The sequence below is a fragment of the Protopterus annectens genome, chromosome 7.part1 (assembly GCF_019279795.1).
Source record: "Protopterus annectens isolate FY-2018-M chromosome 7.part1, PAN1.0, whole genome shotgun sequence".
Lineage (NCBI taxonomy): Eukaryota > Metazoa > Chordata > Ceratodontiformes > Protopteridae > Protopterus > Protopterus annectens.
The window spans coordinates 216,143,798-216,163,609 of record NC_056740.1 but is presented as its reverse complement, the minus strand read 5'-3'; the positions used below and the strand labels follow the sequence as shown (position 1 = coordinate 216,163,609).

Sequence of the window (19,812 nt, the reverse complement as noted above, 5' to 3'; positions counted from 1 at the left end):
TGCAGGTACACTTCCTTTAAATTTAATGTTGCCAACCAGACATCTTTGCTTAGCATAGGAAGCAACTGGTGAAGAGTCAGCATCTTGAATTTTGGAATCACCAAAAAGGTGTTTAGAGTAGGCAGGTCCAGGATAGGACTTCATGAATTGTCTTTTCTGGGTACCGGGAAAAATCTTGAGTAGAAACCTTGTCCCTTTTCTTCTTCTTCTGATACCAACTGAATAGCCCCTATGCTTAAGAGAGAGAGTACTTGGTTTTGGGCCTCTGCCCACTGATTTGGAGGTAGATCCGGCCAACCACTTGGAGTTGGTAACGTGTGGAAGTGAAATCTGTATCCTTTGGTACACTATATTTATAACCAATTTGTCCTGGGTAATGAGTCCCCAGTTCTTTGCATGAAGTTCAATCTTTCCCTCCAAAGGGGCAGTCAGTTGAGAAGTGCTTAGAAGTTTTAAAAAGAAGTCATAGAGACAGTTTACCATAGGAGGTAGTTTTATTACTCCTAGATTTGGAAGTGGAGGCCCCCCACTGCTTAGTCCTGTGCTCTGCCGGATCTGGGTCTAGACTAAGAAGGTCTGGAAGAAGCAGGAAAGAACCAATTCTTAGAAGGCCAATGCCTACTAAATCTTGGAGGTTGTACTTGTAAAAAATCTTTAACAGTTTGCATAGATTTAGCTTTTTCCTCCATCTTTTTAAGAACTTCTTCTGCCCTGTTGCCAAACAGGCGGGTCCCGATTTAAAGGAACATCCAGTAATTTCGCTTTAACATGATCTGGCAAGGACTGCTCCTTAAGCCAAGCATGCCTTCTAAGTACAGACCCAGTTACCGCAGCCCTGCAAGATGCCTCTAGTGAATCAAAACCACACTGCAATGTATATTTACCAACTTGTTCAGCAGAATGCATTAAATTCTGTAAATCCTTATTTTCAGCACAATCAGGAAACAACATAATTTTCAGTTTAAGCAATCCAGTAATATGCAGCTGATACTTTAACATATGAAACTGGCAATTCAAGGCACTAATGGCCAAAGTTCAGAAGTGTATACCTTCTTACTCCATCTATCCAGCGCCCTGGAGTCTCTATCAGAGGGGGTAGGATTTTTGGCAGTAGTAGCTTTAATGCCCTTGGGTCCCTGTGAAACGCTTTCCAGATCCACAGTAGGATTTTTGAAAAGGAACTTGTGAGAGTCAGGAACTCTGTAATATCCATGAGGTTTTCTGGAAGCAGGAGATAAAGAGTCAGGGGCCATGCTAGATTCCGAAAAGGCATCATTAACCATGTCCAGTATGGGAGGTATAGCTAAAGGCCTGTGCTGGGGCAAGAGTATTTAGAATCAGAGAAATCCTGACTTTCCCAATGAAAATGCTCCCCGAGAGTATGCAAGATTTCACCACAAGAGAAATCCTCTGGGGGGGGGGGGGCTGGCAGAGGGAATAGAGTCCTCAGCATCAGAATCCTCATAGGTAGATAGGGGCCTTGAAGAAGATGGTGTCGGCTTAGTACGCAAGTCAGTAGGCCTGAATACACCCTCAGAAGCTGGTGCCTGCACAGTGACTCCGGACCCATCCAAGGTAGAGACATCCGCAGGTTCCACAGTTGAAGCATCTCGAGACATGCCGGGCTCCGAATGGGTCTCAGTAGAGGCCTGCGAATCTGAAGTAGTGGGTATCAGGGGCTGCGAAAGCGCCTCTCTGAGTACAGGCAAACTGGGCGGTCTATCTCTGTCTTTATCTTTGCGTTTTTTTGGAATGTCGGTAGTCGAATGGCTTACCGAAGACATATCAGGATAATTGAACCGAGCACCAAAATATTTAGAAGCCCAAATATACCGACGATGGAAATAAGGCACAAAACCGACAGCGATGTACGTCATGGTAAGGGCCTAGGCAAGGAATACAGTACGAATGAAAATCTTTATGAGGTATTTGCTTTCCACACGAAATGCAATTATTTACTTTTACTGACATCGGATTAGAGCAAGAAAAAGTTTCCCCAACAGGGTACTTAGCTTTTAGTTGAAGACTTCGGTTCTGAAACTCAAAAACGAAGATTTCAGGAGTCGGCCGACCGGCACTTGCAAACTGCTTCTGCTTCGGGCACCGCACGGCAAGAAAAACTGATGTAATGACGTAGGCTGCATGTTTTATACCCCTGACAACCTGACGTTATGAAAGAAGAGACAGCAACCGACGTAGGACTCAATCAGGCCAACTGAGGTATACTGCAAGTAGATAACCCAAATGTAATGACTGCAACAGTGAAACACGAAGAACATCAGGAGGAATAGCTAAAGGCCTGTGTTGACGGAAGAGTATGAATTCCCTAAGCCTCTTTTTGGAGACAGAGTAATCCTGGCTTTCCCAGCGGAAATGCTCCCTAAGAGTGTGCAAGGTTTCACCAAAAGAAAAATCTTCTGGAGGGGAAGCAGAGGAAATGGAATCCTCTGCATCAGAATCCTCATAGGTAGATAAGGGCAAATCCTGGTAATCAGAAGAAACAGAAATTTCAGAATCCTGATCAGAATAATTAGAAGGAAAATCAGTACTAGGTCTCTTAGAGGGGGAAGTCTGGTTTCCCCTAATTAAAGTAATAAAGTCTTCAGCCATTGTAAGCATTTGTTTTTTAGGCATATGGGCCAGACCATGCAGTTTGGACGTTGGTTTTCTAGGCGTGGGTCGAGTTTTAGGCCTTGATGAAGAAGATGGTGTTGGTTTAAAATGCAAATCTGTAGGCCTGAATACACTCTCGGAAGCCGGTGCCCGCACAGCGGCTCCGGACCCATCCAAGGTAGAGACATTCACAGGTTCCATAGTCGAAGAAGCATCTTGCGGCATACCGGACTCTGAATGGATCTCAGTAGAGGCCTGCGAATCTTTAGCGGGTATCAGGGGCTGTGAAAGCGAACTGGCGACTAGCTTAACGGAAGCGTCGTCGGCAGTTTTGGACCAATGCAGTCTGTCTCTGTCTTTATCATTTCGTTTTTTTTCGAAATATCTGTAGTCAGATGGCTTACCAAAGCCATTTCTGGATAGGTAAACCAAGTACCAAAATAATTTGCTGTGAAAAAATACAGACAAATAGTTTGGGGGTTAAATAAGGCACAAAACTGACAGCAGGGGATGTCGTGGTCTGGGCCTAAGCAAGGAATGCAGTACGAATTAAAATCTTTATGAGGTATTTGCTTTCCACAGGTGAGACAATTGTTAACTTTTACTGACATCGGTTAAGAGCAAGAAAAAGGAATCCCCAACAGGGTACTTAACTTTTTTGAAGACTTCGGTTCTGAAACTCGAAAACAAAAATTTCAGGAGTCGGCCAACCGGCACTTGCGAACTGCTTCTGCTTCGGGCACCGCGCGGCAAGAAAGACTGATGTAAAGGCATCGGCTGTAAGTTTTATACCCCTGATGTCATGGAAGAAGGGACAGCATCCGACGCAGGAATCCAAGACTCTGGCATTCAGGCCGGCTGAGGGTTACCTGCAGGCAGATAACCCAAATGTAAAGACTGCAAGAGTCAAACATGAATAACATCTCCAGAGCGTGGTAATACTGGAGTCAAACCGTCTTTAAGTACCGCTGAAGTTTCCTCATGTGAAGTTTGGCAAAGGGGGGCATGGGAGTGATGGATGCCATGAACCCAAAGATTCTGAGAAATTTCCATGCAGAAATGAGAGAAAAGGGAAGCACAGAATGGAAGTAGGGTTTTCAAGGAAAGAAACTTGGAAGAAGGAAGACAGGCCAACAGTGGAATTGTTTGAATTCTGCCAACCTGAAAAATGTGGTCTTGTGAAGGAGTCAAACTGGATTTCTTAAGAGTGATGGTGAATCCTATACTCTGCAGAAGGAGCATGGTAAGGTTCAGATCCGCAAAAGCCTGGATTGGGAGGAAGCCTGACGAAGAGGAGCCTGAAGAGGTCATCCAGATATGGGAATATCTGGATTCCCTGAAGCCTGCAAAAGGCTATGACAGGGGTCATACTTTTGGTGAATTCCCTTGGGGCCTTAGAAAGACCAAAGGACAAAGCAGAGAACTGAAAATGAGAGGAAGAAACAGAAGCAAAAACTTCATGAACAGAGGGTGAATGGGAATATGAAGATAGGAGTCCTTTAGGTCTACTGAGACCAGAAAAGCCTGCAGAAGCAAGAAGGGAAACAGACTGGAGGGAATGCATTAAAAAACAAGGAATCTTTAGAAACGCACATAGAAAGAAATGATCTAGGACTGGTATCTGGGAACCAGAAACTCTGTTCCTGTTTGGGGTACTGGAACAGGTTGAATGGTATACTGATCCAGTAAATCTTGCAGAACTCCAGAAAAATTAGGAAACTGGTCTGGGGAAGTTGAAGAAAACCTGAGAAGAGGGAAAGATATTTCAAGACCATAAAATAACCATGACTGATAATGGAGAGTATCCAAGAGTCTGAAATCATCGGTTGCAAGTTAGAGAGGGAAAGTCTGAGAACAGAGGAACCTGGCCAAGGAGAAAGGGATAAACTGTGTAAGATCAAAGTATACTCATCCTGAAAAGGGGTCTTTTGAGTTGTATAAGTCTGAGTGGGTATATCAGCCAAAATATGCCTAGGAATCTTCTTCCTTTAGAAGTCTGAGGAGGTTGCCTACGTACAAAGGCAGACTTAGAAGTACAGTTTCCTTGAAATTAGGGTATTGAAGAAACAAATATTTGTTTAAGATTCTGCATCACTTTATCTTTGACTTGTAGAGTCTTAAACAAGTCAGCAGCAGCTGCTACAAAGAGATTCTGATTGTTTAAAGGGGCATCTAAGAGCTTGGCCTTAAGATCATCAGGTAAAGCATGGAGGCAAAACAAAGAGTACCTCTTCATAACTGAAGTGGAAGCAGTAGCTCTAGAGGATGCACAAGCTGTGTTGTAACTACATCTGATGGAGTGATGAGCAACCTCATAAGTGGAAGTTAATAAGGAGAGGGCAGCAGTCTTTCTTTTATAATCACGAAGGTCAGGCCCCCTCCCCCGAACACAAGGTGTGACAAAATGGCCAAAACATACCTGGTCATATGGATTTGACAATTAACTGCCCTGAAGGCCAGAGTGCCAGAAGTGTACACTTTCTTCCCCAACTTCTCCATATCCTTACTGTATTTATCAGAATTAAGGAGTCTGGAAGAAAGCAAAAGCTTAGCTGGCTTGTCAGCAGAAATAGATCACAGCAGGGTCTGAAGGAGGATACCTATAGATGTACTAAAAGACCTCGGGCACCTTATAAAAATGGTCAGGCTTCTTAGGGACCGAAGGTTAGGAGTCAGGAGCCAAGAAACCCCTGTAAATGTATCCAAAGCATCCAACACAGGAGGACAGAAGAAGGTTTAGGAAATTCCATCTGCAACAGCTCAGAACACCCCTTTTGAATATCACAGACTTGTCAGCAGGCCCATTTAAAATATGCCACCATGTGTACTACCGTGACCCCAAAAGACACTACTTAAAAGAGTCAGGACTCAAGAATCCTCAGACCAACAGTCTAAAAGGTATGTAATTTTTGATAAGTAGGTCGACTCATTCCCTGAATCCATGTGAACAATCAGACTCCCTAGTTCTTTTAAATGAAGCAGAGGACCATGGAAAAGCAGGAAGAGATACTCTTTGAAGTGGTCTTAAGACCATCCTGGCACTGTCATTCAGTCTGAGGATCCTTAGCAATAGGAGTAATGTGCTTAGTTTTCTGCAAAGGATGTCTGCCTTGACCAACATAGGAGACTCAGAGCAATGTCTAGATTCAGTAAGAGTACCAAGGATTTCTTCCCACACCAGAATATGGGGATTCCTACTAAGCCCTTTGGAAATGGTCAGACATGATTCCCCTCAACATCTGCCATGGGCTTCAGCATTGCTTCAGAGGATGTGCAAGAAGCTGGTTCCATGCTGGTCTCCAATAGGGTTGCTGAGAGGAAACCAGTGACTGCAAAAGGCAGTCTTCAGGGTCTTCACTCACCTAACAGAAATGTCTAGCAGAGACTGGAGAGCAGGAGAATCAGGCCAAGACTTCTTGGTCTTCTTTTCAAGAGGAGCCGCACCTCAGGGCAGGTGGATTTGGCCAAAGTACCTTGGGTCAAAATGTTGAGGTGTTCATTCTCAAGATAAATAGACAGGAAGGACAGGTGACTGTGAAGCATTTTGGGAACAAAGGCCTGACAAATGGTACACTGGGTATGATTCTGTGAAGCACCCAGGAAAACCTAACACTTCTTATAACATTCTTTATGGGGAATCTGCCTCCCACACTGACATTTTTATTTCCTGGATGACATGAACCCTCAGTACACAAGTAAAGGAAGGAACCTCAGTACACAAGTAAAGGAAGAAAAAGAAGGAACCTCAATAGGGCTGTTATCTGTAAGCATCTTGGTAGAAACCAGCTCATCGAAGGGCATTCAGACTGACATAAAACTGGCGTTTGGACCGGCAGCAAAGAAAGTTCGAGTATGCAATGTTTGTATGCTACCTTTATGCCCAACACCTATGTGGGGAGCATACATCTCACGTATACTGCGAGGAGAATGTAAAAGCTTGGTATACTGGCCGGACTTGAGCTATCCTTGGCGGGAGATTCCACACCTTATGAATACTGCAACAGTAATATGGAAGGACATCTTCTGTATTAGGCATCAACAAATATCTCACTTGAGACAATAATTTTTGGACACCTGAACACTCACTGGCAAATTAATGACTGTGACAGTCCTTCTAACGTCATTAATCTATATGGCTTCACTCAGCTTATTTCAATTCCCACAAGGTAAAATAAAAAAAATTGGTAGAGCCTGTACCATGAATTAGATTTTCTAATGCTGCAAACAAAATCCTCTCTATAGGTGTTTTATTTGATACCTTAAGTGACCACCCTATCCATATTTGCAATAAAATTGTGTTTTTAGATGTTAATGTATACAAAGTTCACGGGTCCAGGTTAGCCACAAGAATCTGTTATAAAAATATTAGCAGCAATGGGGTGTTGTGCCAGGCAGCTCCCCTCAAAGACTATAGCTCTCAAAAAAGATATCATGTGAAGTAGTCCGCAACAGACAAGATCACTATTTTGTATGATGACACATTCTTTCTAATTCACAAACCTCAGTGCAGACAGGATTCCATTACTTAAAGCAGCTGTCAATCAGAAGCATTTTTTATACACCAACCTACCTGACCCTGTAGGTCCAAGCAAAAGGATATTACTTTTTTCTAGTCTAATGTCATCATTTGCCAAATCTAGAACATCTCCTCCTCGTTTTTCCTGAGGTAACTGTTGATTAACTTGTTGTTGCATAGATGCTCCCAAAGCATTGCCATGTGGACTGATGCCCGCAATTTGTAGCAACTCTGTTTACAAAGAAAACATATTAAAATGTCATTAAATTGTACAAATCTATTCACTATTAAACTTTCCAACTACTGACTAAAGCAAACATTGTTTCGTGTTTCAGAAGTAATCCACATTGCAGCGAAATGTTTAGAAACACCAAGAATGTGCAGTTGTCTAGTTTTACTCATCATAAAAGTAAATCTTAAGTACTAGAGATCTACAACAGATAACCACTCAAGCAATTTCTCACGGTCTCATTTTTCCACTAGCAAATTACATTTTCCAACAATTTGTCTACCACATGCAGGTATCACTTCCCCGATGCATGGGCTGATTATGCATAGGTCACTATAAACAAGGTATGCTTCATTCTTCAGCCAATTCTTCTGAAAACTGCCACATAGCAAAACTGGAGTCCCTCAGTGTACTTTACAAAAACATATACTAGAAGAGAAACCAGTACTTTAATTTGTGTTGCAGGTAAAGCATGAGTAAGTGGAAATGTAACAGTGGTATACTGTTTTCAAGAGTAAAACTGCAATTTTAAAAAGAAATCTATGGTGATAACTATGGTTGGTCTCAAAGTTAAATCTGCTACTTTTATTTATTTAATAACACTACATGACAAACTGTCACAAAAGGTGGTGAAAGACTGGCCCACTGGTACACAGGCAGGGTGTTCAACTCTAGTGATAATTACCCAAGTTCAAAGAGTGACTCGGGCATCAGAGTGATTCTGAGAGGGGTTAAGGTACTGAAGACCTGCTTTTAGGCCTTAAGGGGAGCATCCACTTGAAGAGATCATAGGTTAACCACATTCAGAACAGAGAAAGCAAATGCCAGAGGCAGTATCATAATTGACAGCATTCTAAAGCAGAAAGCTGTTGCACAGATGCATGCACAAGGCAAACCAATGTGGCACAATGAACTGCCTACAAATTAAGAACATTTAGGGAACAAACAAATTACCCATATGGCAGACAAAGCACTCACTGGACTGCTGGACATCACCCTCTCTGATATTCAGTGAGGTTCCTTTCTCCAGAAAGGGAGATCTTGATTAAACATTTGAAAGGAGAAATACAGGCAAAGAGGTGAATGAGTATCATAAGGAAATGGAACAGCTGCAGCCTGAGCTCAAGGGTGGGGGTTGACCAAAAACATGCAAAAAAAAATACTGCTTTGTAGACTACAGGTCATGCAAATAAAATAAATAAATGCAGATACACAAATCCTGATTCTATCATTCAAAAATTACCTCAACAAGGGGCAACAGCAGAGATCTTGCCAACTGCTGCCTTGCAATACAATTTTTCTTGCATCTCTAACTCCACTATAAGAGGTTTCATTACCTCACTCAATCATAAACAGTACCACTGCCATTTGAGGATAGAACAGTAAGCCTGGCCCCTTGGAATACAAGTTGACATTATCCATTCATTCTTTGATTACCCACTTAATCCAATGCAGGTTTTCAGGGAAACTTAGCCTATCCCATTATTCAGAGAGTACAAGGAATAGCAGTTCATCTTCATCTTGTAGAGGGTTGTCAATCCATCAAATGATGCAAACATACATGCATCTCAAAAGGCACATTTAAAGACTGCAAATTCACCTAACACTATATCTTTGGAAGAAGGAAGGAGATCAGAGCACCCCCATAAAAACCCACAAAGGCACAGGTAGATTATACAGACTCCATGCCAAGAGCCACCTTAGCCAAAATGAAAGCTAAAAGCTAATCATGGATACAAAATTATAACCTTTTATAATTACAAAGAATAAAACACACAGCAATTAAAGGGGTCATTTAACAGAATGATAATGCAGAGAAAGTAATAAGTATATAACATACAGAGCCTTCTCCAAGACCTACTTATATGGTGAGTACTTCCTGTACTCTAACCTCCTAGGATCCCGACAGGGTTATAATTAAGAAGAATTCCAAACAGTAAATAAGATCTACAGGGCAGGCAAAAATCTGAGATGTCAAAGAAGTTACACTCAAAAGACCACATTGCAGTAAAGAAATGTCAAAATTGTCTTGACTCCTGGCATGAATACCCAAAAAGCAGAGTTTGGTGAACAGATGTATTAGCAACCAAGTGGCTGCAGCAGACTACTGCAACATACAAATGTCTGAAACGGGTAATAATGGCAGTGGGTCCTCCTAGTTGAATGACTTTTACCAGGGTAAGCCAAGAGTATGACTGTATGGTGACAAAAGCTGGCAATCCATTAATAAGGCTTCTGACTGAACCCTGCTGCACCTTGCTTACATAGGAAAAAGGAGACAAGCAGCTAATATATCTTCCTGAGCTTAAGCAAACTTCTCAGGTAAAACCTGAACTTGCCAACTCATAGGTATAAAAGGACAAATCCCTGACAATGACCCAGACAACTCAGAGACTGATCAGTAGATTTGATATTGAAGAAGCAAAATGGACACAGGTTGCTAAATAAAGTGGCTACATCTATGACGCTCTCTTATAGTTGATGATTAATGTACCCATAAACACATTCCATATGAGTTTCTTGGGGAGACAACAGAAGGTACAGAGGCATTTACTCCAGCAGTATGGTCCGTGTGTTTACATCATTTTTGGAAGCAAGAGTAGTCTACTGCAAGCTCAACACCAGGAAAAACAAATGGGCATGTATGAGGGAGTACCCTCGCCATTAAAACCACCACAGATGACATCACTCTAGGTACTTGACTCGTACCCCAAAGGGAACAAATGGTTTTGAAGGTTCACATGAAGGAGAACCAATTAAATTGGTCAAGTGAACAGCAGCAGCAGAACTGGCTTGCATGCTCAGGTGTAGAGATCAAGAGAAAAAAAAAATTGAACTTGCAGTACAAGGCCAAGATATGAAGATACCTCGGTCCCTCTCAGCCTTTAGACTGCATCCCAGGGAAACAGATGGAATAACTGAGGGACAGCTGTAAACCCACTTTAGATAGGAAGCATAGGTATACCCTTAAGAGATAACCAAGCAAGGTTCTTCATTAAATAAGGGCATAAAGCTCCAAAATCCATGTAGTGAATTTAACAGCCACCAAAAATAGTTTTCCAACAGCCCACCTTCAGATTTTCTGAACTAGCTGATATGAAAGGTACACAGATAAGATTAATTATAAGTTACGTACTTACTATAACTTGTCATCTGTGTTGTACTTTTTCATTTTTCCTCACGAATGGGTCAGAGTCCCCAGCTACATAACTCTCAGGAGGCCCTCAAGGAAGGACATGCTGGAGCACTGTCAAACCAAAAGAAACTCTGCTTCTGGAAACAATGTCTAACTTGTAATCCATAACAAAGGTATGAATTGTGGAACAACTGGCTGCAGCGCAGATGTCGTCAAGTGAGGCTCCTGAGGAAAAAGCATATAATGTAGCCATAGAGCTAGTGAAGTGAGCTCTAGAAGGATGAGACAACTCCAAACTTTTTGAGAATAAAGCAGCAAAATACAATCAGGGATCCATTTGGCTAAAGTAATTTTGGAAACTGCTTGACCCAAGCGGTTAGGGAAAAAGCACACAAACAACTGATCAGACTTCTTGTACTGTTTTGTTCTGTGAAGATAAAAACGTAATTGTCTGAGAACATCAAGCAGGTGCAGTATAAAAACGCCTTTATTAGCAAAATTTGGAAAGAAAATTGGTAACTGAATGGACTGGTTAATGTTAGTCTCAGTGGCCACTTTTGGCAGAAATGAAGGGTTGGTTCAAAGATACACCATATTCTTATGGAAAATAATGCAAGGAGGCCTGGCCAATAAGGCCTGGAGCTCAGAAATTCTTTTTGCTGAAGTGATAGCTACTAAAAATATCGTCTTCCAAGAAAGAAGCTTCATATCGCATCTGTTCGCCTGTTCAAAAGGTTTCTGATTAACCCTTTAAGGACCACCGGAAAATCCCAAGAAGGAGACGGAACCATTATTGGAAGTCTCCCTTCATGAAAGCCTTACATAATCTGGAAGATGCCAGATATAAGGATTAATTTCCTGCATGGAAGCTGGATATAGCTGCCAGCTGAAGTTTAACAGCAGAAAAACTAGCCTCTTCCTTAAAAAGCATAATGAGAAATAGGAGAATGTTTGAAGTAGGGGTTGAAAAAGGGTCAATATTCTGACTGGAAGCCCAAATAGAAAATCTTTTTCATTTGCTTCTGTAAACTTTCTTGGTGGATGCTTTCTGAGAGGCTAAGACAATGTCACAGGCTGGAGAAGCAAACCTGGACCATCTGACTGTCACTGAAGTGGAGAAACCATGCTGTCAGTTTGAAGGCATGGAGACTGGGATGTTGAATACCTGATGGATGAGAAAGGAGATCCTGAGTGGGTTCCAGTATCCATGGATGACATCTCAAGTGAGACCAGAGGAAGGGGAATCAAACCCGTCGAGGCCAGAAAGGGGCAATGAGGATGACTGAGCTCTTCAGCCTGCATGCTTTCTGTAAGATCTTCGGAAGCAGGGGATAGGAGAAGAAGAGACCTGGGGATCAATGGTGAATCAGAGCATCCCTCAGTAACTCCCCCGGAGGGAGGAACAGAGTGAAGTACTTGGAGCACTTGTTGAGGGGAGAAACAAATAGATCACAGCAAGGCTGGCCCCAGCGGCTGAAGATCATATTTGCTACTGTTTGATTGAAGGACCACTCATGAGGAATCATAATGGACCTGTTCTGGTTTTCCCCGGTATGCGAGTTAAAATAAGAAAGTGGTCTGAAGAGCCTCTCTGCACAATGGGTAGAAATGGGTTCCTCCTTGTTTGTTGATGCATCAGACTACTGACATGTTGTCCGTATGGATTGCAATAGTCCCCAGAGGGAGAACATCCTGAAAGACTTGCAAAATTAGGAGGACTGCTCTCATCTCTAAGTCACTGATATGCAACTTGTCTCCAAGGGGGACCATGTGCCTTGCACCATCTTTCCCATGAAATGCCCTCCCCCAACCCAGCTGGGAAGTGTCCGTGGTCACTGTGGCTATTGGAGGAGGAAGAGAGCAGTCTGCCCAGAAACAGGTCATCTGACTGGATCCACCAGCAAACATGATGTCTGCAAATGGCAAAGACTGGACCACTGAACCGTCAGTGTTCACTGAAGGATTCGCATGACGAATCTTGCCAGAGGAACTAGAAGACTGGCAGCTGACACTGACCCAAGAGCTTGTAACACTAGTTTTGCTGGAGGGGATGGACAAGACAGTATGTCCACCAACTGATTTCTCAGTGATGTAATGTGATGATGAGGTAATGACGCCACTTGAGTCATAGTATCCAGTTGAGTTCCTATAAATTCCAGAGATTGTACAGGAGTCGATTTGGCAAGGTTTATTGTAATATCTACAGAGTTGGAGATCTGAAGCACATAATCCCTGGCCTTGCAGAAGTTAATGAACCTGTAAGAAACCTATAAGAAATAGCCAGGGAATTGTTATGGCTAGGCTTGTATAGGCCCTAGGGCCGATAGCCTGGTACCAACCTATGAACCTATAATGCCTAGTTTGGGCAGAGAGGAGCCAATCTTCGTGACAGGGAAACACCTAGAATCCTTTGACTCTCAAATGAGCTGCCACGACTGCCATGCATTTGAACACCCTGGAGACTGTGGTGAGTCCAAAGGGCAATGCTCTGAATTGGTAATGATTGGCTCCCAGCCGAAAATGCAGGTATCTCCTGCAGTGCCTGTCTATTTTGATATGATAGTATGCACCTTGGAGATCTATACAGCACATTCAATTGTCCATCAGCAGAAGAGGAAAGATGGACAAAACTGTAACCATTTGAAACTTTGACTTCTTTACATACTGATTCAGAATGCTTAGATGCAGAACTGGTTTCAGATCCCCTGTTTTCTTTGGCACTAAAAAGAAGTGGGAGTAAGTTCTGAATCCTATTTGTTTGAGTGGGACCTCCTGGATGACTCTTTTTGTATAGCAGCTTCGGAATCTCTTGAGCTGTGTATTCCCTCTGACTGGGTGGAACGTTGGGAAGTTTCTTACTTGGGACAGTAGGTGGAAGGGAAAAGGGTATGTAGTAAACTCTGGATATTATACTTAGCACCCATGCATTTTTGTGATATTTGTCTAGGCATCCAGATGCAGGGAAAAACAATCCCAGAGTGCTTCCAGAGTTGGACAGTGGGGCAGCACTTCAGGAGCACTGATAGGGCCTATCAGAGAAAGGATCTCTGAAGCCCTAGTTTTGCAGACCCCCTCTGCCTCTGAGGCAACGTCTGCTATTGAAACCTCCTCCTCCTCCTTTGGCTCTGGAGGAAGTATCCCAGCGCGAGTCCTGGAAAAGTCCCTGAGATTTCTGGAACCACATTTTCTTACCACCTCTCCAATTCCTAGAAAAGGTATGTTGAGAGGTAGAACATTTTATTCACAAGGCAGACAGGGTCTTTCCTTCCTGCTTGCTGTGGGTAAGTGTACCTTTCACTGATGGCCCGAACAAGGAGGAGCCATCAAAAGAAACATTAACAAAAGATGCCTTAAAGAGTTCCAGGCAAGTCTCCTAACGGCTATGCCTGAACCCACCTACTCATGAGGTGCCCTCCCCTGTATGGGAGATCAGCCTCATCCATGAACTGGCAACAGACAAAAGAAAAGCCAAGCTAGGGAGAAACTTTCTTGAGATCCTCTGCAGACATGGCCAGAGAGAGAGTGAGACAGAGAGAAGTTGAAAGCTCCTTGATCAAATCTCTCCCTAGACGAGCAAAACGTGCCAGGTAATTTAACAACCTCAGTGCAAATGTGGCCGAGGCTTATATCCACTTTCCAAATCTGTCCACCACTCTGGACTCCCTATTTGGTGGGTGGGTAAACGAGCTTTGTTCCACTAGCTCCTCCTTAACAGCCGCTGCCACAACAATGGCATCAACTGGGATTTCCTTGCTCCAGTGAGGTCTGTCTGAAGGGGGAACCAAAAACGTATCCAGGCACTTGGGGATGGGTTCGACAGTGTCTGGTTCCTTCCAAGCCTAATGGGAAACCAGGTCAATAAATTTATCCACCAGGGGAATCATCCAAGACATAGATAGACCAGCCTCAAAATCATCCAGGAACACCAATTCCTCAGGAGGAGGAGTTTGGGAAGACCAATCACCTTTCTGTTTAAAGATTTCCAGGATGTCCCCAAAGGAGACATCATCAGGTGGCGACTGGGGGGATTCCTTCTCCAACATCAAAATTGGTGTCTTCTGTGAGAGACTCCAAAGATGAGTCTACATGCCTCTTATTACATGTTCTCTTCTGAGGTACCTCTTCCACGGGGTGCTTGGGAATGGGTAATCCCTCTGGGGAACACGTGTGGAGGCCTTCCTGAGTTGGCAGACCCTGAGCAGCACAGACGATGGTCTCAGAGCTCCAGATGAGGGGCGAGGGATAGGATCCGAGACTACAGAGAAAGGCTCTCTAAGTGAAGAGAAAGCCCTTTCTACTACCTGGAAAGCTGACGGACCTGGGGAAACCTCTCCTCCCCTCCTCGAGATGAAGCAACCGAAGAAGGAAGGTTGGGGCCAACCCCGGATCCAAGCCCTCTGGAGAGAATCAGATCCGAGAGATCCAAAGCCGAGGCACAGAGGGGAAAGGAAGGATCTGACAAAGTAGGAGATGAACCAAACCCCTCGACCCGGTGCTGACCTCTCGGATCCAAGACCTGCCCTGGTCTGAAGATATCAGAACAGGAATGGGCAGGGATACAGTCAGAGCAGAGAAAGGGAGCTTCCTCAGATCTGACACAAAAGTCTCACAGATCAGATCATGGATCCTGAGACTCCAAAATCACAGGTTGGATCGGAGAAAGAGGTAGTATCAGTTGTTCAGGTTTGCTCACAGATCCAAGATGGGACAAAGCTGGCAAGACACCCATCTGGATCTGAGCTCTAAGGAATCTCTGCATCATCCTGCCTATATCTGCCTCCGTCATGCTCCTAGAAGATCAGGATGATGCTACAAGATGATGGATTGGACTGCTTCTTTGGGGCTTGAAATAATTGACATGGCAGCGCCAGAGAAACAGGTCTCACAGCAAATCTGGTGACCAGCTCCTAAGCTGTTGGATCAAAGGGTCTAGGACCAGAGTAGGAAGTGGATGGTACGGCAGAGCTGATGATGGTAATCATGCCTACTGGATCCAAGGTAGGTGCTACTGTCTTTGGATCCAAAGAGGTCGGATCCGAACTCTTTCCATGATTTTCAGGAAGCTCCAACGAGTCCCTCTGAGACTTCTGGAGGGCTCGTTTCTTGGAATCTGAGGAGCCTTGATGAGATTTAGAGGGGGTTTGAGCCCCAAAAGAAGAAGCTGGAAGTAAGCCTTTAATTATTAATTTATTGCGCTGGTCAGAAAGAGCTCTGGGGTTAAAAAAAAAAGGTGTACATCTTGCTGGCTGACTTGAGATGTTCTCGCCCCAGACAATACGCGGACTTTGTGTGGGCATCAGAATTGGGAATCTTATGTCCACAAGAAGAGCATTTCTTAAAGCCGGGCTTCTCAGACAGGTCCACAATCTTATTATAGAACTGTACACAAAAACAGGAACAACACACTCTATGAAACCAAACTCAAGCAGCTATAAAGCGAAAAGGTTACAACCAAGGAGATACAGGTTAACCCTGTAACAGTAGCTTAAGAACTATACAAAATTGTACAAGAACTAGCACAGTGTACAAAGACAAGCACTAAACTAAGCTATCTACTTCCAAACCCAAAGAAACGTTTTTTTTTTAAATACACAACTAAAGTTATAGATATAAGAGGGGCTCCAAGAAGGCATGAAGGAGAACTGATAGGTAATAAACACCTAATGCCAGCAAACTACTAGAAACAATTAAAGGGAGGAGGAGAGAACACTAATTCTAATATTTAACTCTTTTAAAATAACATTTTTGAGATGCAGACAAAAAAGGCACACACTCACACACGACATTCAATTGTGATCTTGTTCCATTGGCATCAAACGAGCTCTGAGGAGTTGGGGATGGAGTAGGGCATTACAGGGAGGAGCTCGAGATTCAGATCCAAAGTCTTGTATTTGCAGCCGAGTTGGATCAGAGGATCAGATCCTAGACCCATTCATTAGGAAGAATGGGAAGGATATCATTAGATTAATTTAATACACAGCATATGAAGGAAAGGGTTTCTTCAAAAGGAGGCCAGAGATGAAATAATCTGCAGGAACCGCTGTGCAAGCTTATGCCAAAGCAGAGTTCTAGTAGGCACAAGATCATGCTGTATTAAAATGATACATAAATGTAGCCTGACCATATTTAACTTGCCCCAAAACTAAACGAGGGTATAAAGCAGGTCAGGAAGACATGGAAGTTCAACAAATGTGATAGAAAAGGATACTTTTCCATCCAGATAGAAAGCCAGTTTTATTCAAGTATGTTTAGTTGAAGATTTTCTAGTAGCTTCAAGGAGTTCTGAAACCTCAGACAGAAGATTTGTAAATATTAAAAGCTCTAGTGAAGCAATGGAAACTGAATAAACACTTCAGGGGACTTTAACACACCACTCCCATGAAAAATAAACATAGGCAAAAACTGTTCTACTCCACAGTTAATTTCTTCTGAAGTCCTGTTTAACGTAGTTAATGTAGAGTTTGTGTGTTTAACAAATGTGGAATGGAGTTTTGCCCGTGTTTATTTTACACGACAGTGGAATGTTACATTCCTCATAAGAGGTTTTTTTTTTTGGTTACCAGTGTTTGGAGATTAAATGAAATGCATGTGTGGTTCCTGCTCTAATGAGACAATCAATTCCTGCAATGCAGCTGGGAACCTCCCGAACTAACTGAAATACTCTGCTGCATGGTTAGAAATGCAAGTGCATAAAAGCACAGCCTTTTTTGGCACCAACAGGCAATGAAAATGACTTCAGCCTTTTCCTCACAGCCTGACTAATAAAGATCCTCCCTCTTCACACCAGGAAACAGGAAAGGGAACCTGTGGAGGGACTATATTTTTCCTTGTGGCAGACACTCATTTCCTTAGCATCAAACATCCACAAAACCTGAATCCAATTTCCTGGACTTCAGCTCCAGAAAAAGGTTGGAGATTTGACTTAAGGAATTCATGATTATGTTCATCTCTCTCTCTCTTTCAGACAGGCAAAATGGAAGCACCTTATAAAGAAAGCAATGCAGAAAATCAAGGGAAGTTCTTGTGAGGTACCTCAAATGTTACTAGGTTAGAAGGTGTTCACAAGACCAGTGGCCCACACAAAATGCAAAGAAGAAGCAGGGGCAAGACTTACTGATGAACCACCATCTGAAACAGCTACACGTTCTCAATGAAACTGCTAACCACTAGAAGGGAACAGTATCTCTCTCGTCTTCTCTGGAATGTACAAGAGGGCAGAAGAAAAAAATCTCTTCCCATTAATTCTGGTGATGCTGTTTATAGCAAGTAGACATGCTCTCTAGTCACTCTGATACAGATTTGTGAAACACAGCATTAAAGTATATTCCGAAAAAAGCTTTTTGCAACTCTAAATAGAAGTAAGACTGGGAAATTAAACTTTATGATTTGGCCTGACAGAAAAAAATAAAAACAAAGCAAGCAAGCAAACTGTTGAGTGCACTGGAATTCAATACATCTAGGAGTACAATAGCTCCTAAATTACAAATCAGACTTTCATGATACAGTCATGATGCAAACATTGAGATGATCTCAATATACTTTCTGTAGTGACATTAGCCAAGTAAGATCACAGCTTGTTAACTACATAGCAGAAGCTAAGGAACATAATGCACAGCTAGAAGATACTATGAGCTGCATTATAGATGCCACTAAAATTATACAGCACCTGAAGAAAGAACAGTTGTGTAAAATTTTACCATAACCATAGAAGTCCTTCTCTTCTTTACTGCAGTATTTTTTACATATGGGTAGCAATTCGCCCATCGACCCGACGTCTGGCCTGTATACAAAAGCTTACAGCCACTGCCAGTATGTGGGTCGTTGCACGTAGGTACTGACAATGTCAGCCACAAAAGGGACGTCTGTCCGTACTATTCTCAGAATAAGTTAGCCCCATGAGAAACAAGAGTGTAAAAGCCAAACAAAAAAGGTAGTCATCCTAGGAAGAAACAAGCTGTAGGGGGGAAGGCGGGTGGGACAAAATACTGAAACATAGAAGAGAAGGACATTTATGGTTATGGTAAGATTTTACATAACTATTCTATGTCCTTCTATTCAATGTTGCAGTATTCTTTACATATGGGAGAGTGTCAAAGCTCAGAAAGAACCCAGGGAGGAGAAGGGAGTAGAGGAAGAAAGTGAGGAAACTTTTTCTACAAATCCATGCATATTTGCTGTAGCCCTGCCCTGGATTTAGAGATAGTGTCCAACTTGTAATGTTTAGTAAAAGTATGAACAGATGACCAAGTAACAGCCGCCAAAATGAAATGGGCATCCAGACTTTTAAAGAAAGCTCCTGATGAGGCAACAGATGTGGTAGAGTGAGCTGTGAGAGAGGATGGAGATTTCCTATAAAAGTCATAACAAAACACAATAGCTTTAGAGATCCAAGAAGAAATTGTTTGCTTGAAAAAAAGAAGTTATGTATTCACCATAACGTTCCATCTGAGTAGTTCTACTTCATTTGTCTTCAACCTGAGGGTACCGGATCCGTATCAGATCCGAAACAGCAATTTCACTAGAATCTGCTCTGAGCTCCAAGCTCCTCCCCTTACCCATAATACACTTCCACTACCTTCCAATCCCCAGATTGAGTTTACTGCCACTTATACTGAGACCCCGACCTGAAAAAAACCTTGCGCACCTAAACTTCAGCCAAACAGGCTGTCCATATTGTAAGGCCAGGGGGAAGGAGGGAGGGATGGCTGAAGACAAATGAATTAGAACTACTCAGATGGAATGTTATGGTGAGTACATAACTTCTTTATCTGAAGTAGCTTACTTCATTTGATCTTCAACCTGTGGGACGGAGTCCCTAGCTACTAAACTCCTGGGTGGCCCTCATGGAAAGATATTCAGGAGCACCGCAGAACCAAAAGATGCTCTCCTTCTAGAAATCAAATCCAATTTATAGTGAGAAATAAAGGTATGAGATGAGAACCAAGTAGGTGCAGAACAAATATCATCCAATGAGACTCTCGACCAAAAGGCCACAGTAGTAGCCACTGACCTAGTCGAATGAGCTTTCACATGACCCGGAGGAGACGAACCTTTACCCTTAGAGACCTGAAGGATGCACAAGGAAATCCACCTAGCGATAGTGACCTTAGAGATAGGTTTACCAAAAAAGGTTTGGAGAAGGACACAAACAATTGGTCAGATTTATGACAGGTTCTAGTCCTGCATAAATAAAATCGTAACTGTCTATGAACATCCAACAAGTGGAGTCTATATTCCATTTTGTTAGCAAAATTTGGAAAGAAAACAGATAATTTAATGGTCTGACTGATGTTAACTTGTGATGCTACCTTGGGAAGA

General features: G+C 42.8%; 1 protein-coding gene across 2 annotated transcripts in view; it reads right to left on the bottom strand.

The window, feature by feature from the left end:
* CLPX (caseinolytic mitochondrial matrix peptidase chaperone subunit X) overlaps window positions 1-19,812 on the bottom strand; it is a 1,745,917-nt gene that overhangs the window by 682,633 nt on the left and 1,043,472 nt on the right. For both annotated transcript variants that reach the window (XM_044078662.1, XM_044078663.1), the window contains one exon: window positions 7,184-7,360. In XM_044078662.1, coding sequence (XP_043934597.1) covers window positions 7,184-7,360 — 177 coding nt within the window. The remainder of the gene's footprint in view (window positions 1-7,183; window positions 7,361-19,812) is intronic.